General features: G+C 48.5%; 1 protein-coding gene across 1 annotated transcript; it reads left to right on the top strand.

The window, feature by feature from the left end:
• Window positions 1-5611: 5611 nt before the first annotated feature.
• On the top strand, window positions 5612-6040 carry LOC130469949 (uncharacterized). Its single transcript, XM_056839489.1, has one exon. The coding sequence runs from the start codon at window positions 5612-5614 to the stop codon at window positions 6038-6040; it is 429 nt and encodes a 142-aa protein (XP_056695467.1).
• The last annotated feature ends 1551 nt before the right edge of the window (window positions 6041-7591 follow it).

Raw genomic sequence — 7591 nt, 5'->3', positions numbered from 1 at the left:
GGTGCGAGCTCCCGAACCAGAAGCATGCGAGGGTGACTCGTCCTCCTCCTGGTCATATCGCTGTGTACCTTCATCACTTCGACTATGGGCTTCGGTTCCCTCTAGATCCGCTCATTGCCCGTGTGCTGGAGGAGTACGACATTTCGTGGCTCAGTTGACGCCGAATTCCATGCGTCATATTATAGGGTACCGCTGGATGTGCGACTTCCTTGGTTACGATCCATCTATTGAAGTTTTCAAAGAGATGCATGAGCTCGTCAGGAACTCAAACGCCGCTCATGGTTGGTGGGCTATAAATAACAAGAATAAACGGAAAGGCGAGACCCTCTATATGACCGCGTATCCGTATGTTTCCTAGGTCCACGAGTGGAAGAAGCAGTGGCTTTTGGTTCGGGTGCCTGTTGAGCCGAAGCATCCTCACTACTACTCTCCTCCGAAGTGGTTCGTGAGGGTGGATCCAGCCATGTCGAGGGTTGGGCCTATCGATCCCAGGAACACGGACCACACTGTTCAGTTGGAGTGGTTCAAGGCGAGGACATCTAGGGAGCCTGAGTATTGGCTCCCGAACTTGCATTACATCACTCAAGAGGTCATCCTAGCTGCTGCCGGTCTCAGTAGGATCTACGACAGGGGTGAGATTTTTTATGATGAGATCGTGCTTCAGCCGAGGTGTTTGCCTCCCTCTTTTTAGTGCTTTTGGATCTAACCTTTAATTTCTTTTTGTGCAGAGCAAGGTGAGGGAGCTATCAATCCCGAGGTGCTTGGCTATAAGACTAACGGTGACGAGGTCCTTGTTCGGTGCCCGCCGTACGACTTTAAGGAGCAAAATCCTTGCCAGCCGAAGCTAGAGGATCACCAGTTCTCGGCTCACGCTCTCGCGCATCTTTACGACGTTCGGGCTGATCCTTGTGATTCCAAGGATCCTGGAGAGGCGGTTCCGAGGCAGACTGTTCTTCCCGAATTGGTAACTACTTCTGATCCGGTAACAATATTTGATTTAGATCTTTGTTTTCGGACCCGTGTCTCTTATTTCTTGTGTCAAGGTCTGAACTCTTGTTTTGTCGTTTCTGGATTTCTGGGGCCCGAGGTAACAGTTGTTGCTCCTGTTGTCTCGTTTGCTTCTTCTCCTCCTTCCCTCGCTGCGCCCGAAGTAAGTAGTGTTTCATTTTTGTTTTTATGTCGTCTTTTTGAACGATTCTGATGCTCTGCTTTTTCTTGTGGTTGTAGGAGAGGAAGAAGTCTCGGAAGAGAAAGGTTTCAGAGGAGAGGTCTTCTCCAAAAAGGAAGAAGGTTTCTAAGGAGAAAGATCCTTCAAAACCGAAGAGAAAGACTTCTTCATCTTCGGGGAAGGTAACTCCTCGTCCCGAAGTTCTTGAATTTTTGAGCCGCCGTCCTCATGTTATTGAGGAGCGCATTCGACAGGTTGTGGCAGAGGATCCTCTCCTTGCCGAAGCGGGTGAGCGCTATCTTGCTGAGCAAAGGGACTAAGAGATGGGTCCTCCCAAGAATCTTCGCAGTTTCCTTCCTCTTATAGGCCAAAAGCTGAAGAGCGTGGCGGTGCTGGTGAGGAACGAGCCGGTGGACCAACCTTCGGTCAAGGAGATTCCTATTCCTTTGCTGCTGAAACCGCTGACTCCTTCGGGGGTGATAGTGGAAGACATCACCCATGAGGTGGAGGCTTTTGAAGCTGATTTCCCTCTAGGTTCTTCCGAGCCCCTCATTCCTGGAGGTGAAGGTGCCAAAGATGGTCCCGAAAAGGATCCAAAGACTTCTCCCAAGGTTGTCGTGGACCTCCCGAATTTGGAGGTTCTGGAAGGTGAGCCTTCGGCTGCAGAGGGGAACGCCCAAGGATGCTGAACTTGCGGCTCCCGAGGTTGGTGAAGCTGATCCGAAGTAGGGGTTCAAGAGACGTTGTGAGACGTTGGGGTCTACCTCCACTTTTGTGCTGGAGAGGTTGGCCTACCCTTGCTTCAACGTCCCTGTGAGGAGGGTTCCTGAAAAGGTTCGGGCGACCATGGCCCGGTTTGCTCGGCCTTCGGTTCTGGGTAAGGATCCCAAGGCTCACGCGAGATCCATGATCTTACTTGATGCTGCTCGGGAGAATATGTTGCGAGCTATCCCTCAGTTCCGCGTGCCGGGAGATGAGGCGTGTTGAGGTCGGGAATAAGGGGCAGGACGATCGCTGTTTCTCTTGGGGTAGGGCAACCGCCTGTCCGTCTTGGTGTAGTCATTTTCTCCTTTCCTGGAATAGAGAGTTTCTTCCAACCTGAGTTGGGCCATTGCTTTGGCTTGAGCGTCTTCAAACGTCTTGCAGCGGTATATGATCAGATCCCTCCAAAGATCGGTTTCGCCGTATAATCCTTGTCTGAACGCTTCGATTGTTGTCGGGACGTCACATTCAGGTACAGTTACCTTCTCCCTGATGAACCGAGCTATGTAATCCTTCAGAGGTTCATCCGGACGTTGGACCACATGGTACATGTCGCTCGTTTGCTTCTCCAAACACCTGCTGCTGGCGAACTGCTGATTAAACATGTTGTCAAGATGAGCAAAAGAAGTGATGCATCCGTTTAGCGGGCTTGTTAACCACTTCAAGGCGGGTCCAATCAATGTCGAACCGAAACCTTTTCAAAGGCTAGCTTCCCTCATATGCTTAGGAACTGGGATAGTCATCATCCGCTGCTTGTAGGTCAAGATATGCTCCCTCGGGGCGGTCGTTCCGTCATACATGGGCATATTGGGTGGGCTGGATCACTTCGGGATGTCGATTGCATCGATGGGGTCGGCATATGGTGAGTCGACATAACTGTCTAGGCTGGCTTCTTTGATCGGTGTTGGTTTTCCTGGGATTTTGTTTATCATGGTCATAATTTGTTGGAGTTGATGATTAGTGTTTTCACAGATGTTGTTGAGCACTGGGACGAGGGGACTGAATGTTTCGGGGAGGCTGGCTTGGAGGTGTTGGTAGTAGGTGTTTTGTGGGTATATGCTGTGAGGTTGGTGAGGAGTGAATTGCGGCACTACTTGTTGTATGTAAGGGGGCGTTCCATGGGTAGCATGTGTACCTGCAACATACGGGAAAGGAGTTACGAAGCCATGACTAACTGGAACGACTGACCTGTTAAGAGGAGTGTATGGAGAATAGTTTCGAGAATATTCTAGGCGCATTAGGGTGCTCGGGAACACTGCTTGCGGCGCCTGGCTGGCTAAAGGGACCGTCATCATCTGGGGGGCGCTCCCGGTGTCGAAGTGACTAGGTTGACGACATGCTGAACGACTTGCTGAGAGAAGAGTTGATCCCATGGTATTTGAGTCGTCGGTGTAGGTCCATGCGCCGGGACTGAGATGGGTAGGGGCATCGACATGGTTACCATTGGGGGTGGTAACGGACGAGATACCGGATTGGAGGCGGGAGCCGACATCATGGGGGATGTCGTCATGCCGACCTGAGATGGTGCGACCCGGGCAGCCGTTGTGGCGACGGCGGTCACTGATGTACCTGCAGAAGATGGTTGAGTTGGAGGTGGGGAAGCCATCTCGGGTTAGAGCGGGGCTGATTTGGCAGTGGGTCGAACTCGCAAATCTGTTCGAGGATTGGGCCTCCTGGCTCGCCAAAGGGTATATGAAGGGGATGGTCCGGAGCGGCGTCGAGATCTAAGCGGCGGTTTAGACCAGAGGTGTCTCGCCGATACTGGAACCTTGACCCGGTGGCAATGGAGGCGGTGGATCTGACCTGGTAGTGCAACGCTTTGTTTTCCTTCTGGAGGATGTTGATGCGCTGCTCCATGGCTTCAAAGCGGCGAGTGATATCGTCGGATGAGCTAGCATTTCTGGCCATGGTGATTGGAATGGAATTATCAAGCTGTTTTTTATTGTCAGCCCCACGGTGGGCGCCAAATTGTTTTGGGCAAATTCTACTTAGAGACGAACTTGCCTTGATGATGGTGCTAAGAATCGATTGAGCAAGATAATTTAGAGTAACGAGAGAGAGTTGTAAGAGCATGGAATGAGAGTATTGTTATTGCTTAGCATTCGTATATATAAATTAACATAAGTAAGCCATTTTATAGGCGATCGTAAGAAGAATGTAACGTTTGTACTTAATTACACATAATTGAGGAATGAATGCGTAATGATGGTTTGCTCATCAACGGTTTGCAACCGTTGCACTGATCCCAGCCGTTGAGGGCGAGTCTGAAAGGTGCTACCACACGCCTTGCTGGCAGCCACATAGGCTTCACTTGCCACGTTTGTCCACGTCACCAAGAGGGTATTTTCCCCCCTAACAGTCATGTACTTCAAAATGCTGAAATTAGATACCCAACTGTGGAAAAGTTTGGTCTAGCCTTGTTCATGACCAGCAAAAAGCTCCGTCCTTATTTCCTAGCCCACAGATTAGTGGTTTACACTGACCAACCACTTAAACTACCTTCCACGAAGTTGGAGGCGTCAGGCCGAATGTTGAATTGGGCTATTGAGCTTAATGCCTTCGACATCACTTATGAACCCAGGAAAGCCGTCAAGGGGCAATGCTTGTGCAGATTTTATTGTTGAAATGACGAGGCCTGTCTTTGCCGAGAATACCAAGACAGTGTGGAAACTGTACGTGGACGGTTCGTCCATGCAGAATGGATGTGGAGCTGGGATAATCTGTCAATCGCCAGAAGGGGATACTTTTGAGTATGCTATGCGGTTTAACTTTCAGGCGTCCAACAATGAGGCCGAGTATGAGGCCCTGCTCTATGGCATTAAAATGTGTAAAGCGGCTGGCGCCAAGGAGATCTTAGCCCTATCTGACTCTCAACTGATTGTGAGCCAAGTCAATGGAACTTACGAGGCTAGGGATCCGACGATGATTAAGTATATGCAGGCCGTCCACCAAGAGATGGAGTAACTGAAAATCTTTGAAGTAAGGCAAGTCCCTCGCTCTGAAAACAATCAAGCTGATGCATTGTCAAAATTGGCCAGTTCTGCATCTTGTGATACCCCTCGTCACGTGTTCTGGGAAGTAAAAGAGCATAAAAGCATTGGGCAAGTGGAAGTAGCAACTCTAGATAGAACCTCCACATGGATGGATGACATAATTAACTTTAAAATGAATGGAGTCTTGCCAGATGACTCAAGGCAGGCGGCAAAACTTCAGAAAAAATGCACCTGGTTTGAAATGTGGAACGACACACTTTACAAAAAGGCCTACTCCCGCCGTTTGTTGAGATGTGTGACGCCTGAGAAGGGGCAGGAAATTCTAGAAGACCTTCATCAGGGACTATGTAGCTCGCATATTAGGGGAAAAGCTTTGGCAGAAAAGGCACTTCGAACTGGCTATTACTGGCCGACCCTTAAGGATGATGCAATCTCATTGGTCATGAAGTGTGACAAATGTCAACGCTTTGCTCACCTAATACATCGACCGACTCGAGTTATGACACCCATCACGAGTCCAATTCCTTTTGCTAAGTGGGGAATGGATCTCCTAGGCCCGTATACTGCCGCTCCCGGAGGGAGGCGTTATGTCATTGTTGCTGTAGATTACTTCACCAAATGGGTGGAGGCAGAAACACTCAAGAATATAAGAACCAGTGATGTAAGAGCGTTTATTTAGAAAAATATCATGACTCGTTTCGGAATTCCAAAGGCTATCGTCTTTGATAATGGGCCTCAGTTTGAGATGCCTAAGCTGAAAGAATGGTTAGCAGACCATGGCATACGCAGCTGTTTTGCCTCCATCGGACGTCCCCAAGCCAATGGCCAGGTTGAGGCGTTCAACAAAATAATCTCTGAAGGGATTAAAAAGAAGCTTGACGAAGCCAAGGGTCTGTGGGCTGATGAGTTGCCAAATGTCTTATGGTCAATCCGCACCACGGCTAAGAACTCCACCGGCGAAACCCCCTTCTTACTAGCTTTTGGTGCCGAGGCCGTCCTACCCATAGAGATGTGTGAACCGACTTTGAGGGTCATGCTATATGACGAAAATGGTAATTGGGAAATGATGAAGGTGGCCTTGGATTTCTTGCCTGAGGTTAGAGGAAAGCGGCACTAAGACAACAACTGTACAAGATAAGGATGGCGAGGGAATACAACAAGAAAGTCTCTAACAGAGTGTTCAAAGTTGGAGATTTTGTCCTCCGAAAAATGGAATTCACAGGCCGAGCCAATGAGCAGGGTAAGTTGACGCCTACCTGGGAAGGATCTTATGAGATTTATGATGAAGTCAGGGATGGAACTTACAGCATTCAAGACATGCAAGGCCGACCTATTCAGCGCACTTGGAATGCCGACAATCTCAAGAAATATTTCTTCTAGACGAGTGCTAGCTTCATCTTACATAGAAGGATTTGTTGCTTAAGGGGAGACCTCTAACGGTCCTGATAGGGTAGTAATCACTCTTGTAACCGGCTAAATTTGCCTTGCAAAGTTATAAATAATACTACTCTAGCTGTTTCATATTATTTATTACTCGCACGTCGAATACAAAAGTATTCAACACATGCATACCAAAGCCTAATTGAATGAAGGCTTGAGAAGTGGCCCAGATTAGCACCTATTCATAACAAGACTAATTGTTTAAAGCCTAAGAAGTGACCTAGATTAGCACTACGTTGTAGGCTGATCACCTATCCAACTTTCACCTCAGCGGCACAACATGCCGCTGGCCAACCTATATGCAAAAGCAAGGTTTTTTTCCTGCTAACCTCCTTGCGGCACACTAGCATATATAATAAGTCTCTAATTCACATATGGCATAATTAGTTTCCCGCGGCAAGTATGAACTTGGAACAAGGGTTGCTTGCCCAAAAGCTCTGCGGCCAGAGACCTTGGAACAAAGGTTGTTTGTGTCCATTCCTTGGTCGTCTACTTCATCTGACGAGCCTGTCTAGCGGCAATCATACCTATTGATTGACTTGCGTTAATCAATTCCATTGTAGACACGCTTGTCAAAGAACGTGACGACCAATAATTGCCTTGCGGCATAATTTGTTGCTTGTGGCAAGTATGACCTTGGAACAAAGGTTGCTTGCCCAAAAGCTCCGCGGCAAGAGACCTTGGAACAAAGGTTGTTTGTGTCCATTCCTTGGTCGTCCACTTCATCTGACGAGCCTGTCTAGCGGCAATCATACTTATTGATTGACTTGCGTCAATCAATTCCATTGTAGACACGCTCGTCAAAGAACGTGACGGCCAAAAATTGCCTTGCGGCATAATTTGCTGCTTGTGGCAAGTATGACCTTGGAACAAAGGTTGCTTGCCCAAAAGCTCGGCGACAAGAGACCTTGGAACAAAGATTGTTTGTGTCCATTCCTTGGTCGACCACTTCATCTGACGAGCATGTCTAGTGGCAATCATACCTATTGATTGACTTGCGTCAATCAATGCCATTGTAGACACGCTCGTCAAAGAACGTGACGACCAAAAATTGGCTTGCGGCATAGTTTGTTGCTAGCGGCAAATATGACCCTGGAACAAAGGCATGCCGTCCATTCTTTGGTCGCCAACTTCATCCGACGAGCCATTTTAATGGCAATTATACCCGTTGATTGACTTGCGACAACCAATTCCATTTTAGACATGATTCGTCAGAAAAAGTGACCCC

The sequence above is a fragment of the Spinacia oleracea genome, chromosome 3 (genome assembly GCF_020520425.1).
Source record: "Spinacia oleracea cultivar Varoflay chromosome 3, BTI_SOV_V1, whole genome shotgun sequence".
Taxonomy (NCBI): domain Eukaryota; kingdom Viridiplantae; phylum Streptophyta; class Magnoliopsida; order Caryophyllales; family Amaranthaceae; genus Spinacia; species Spinacia oleracea.
This window is presented reverse-complemented; position numbering and strand designations above follow the sequence as displayed.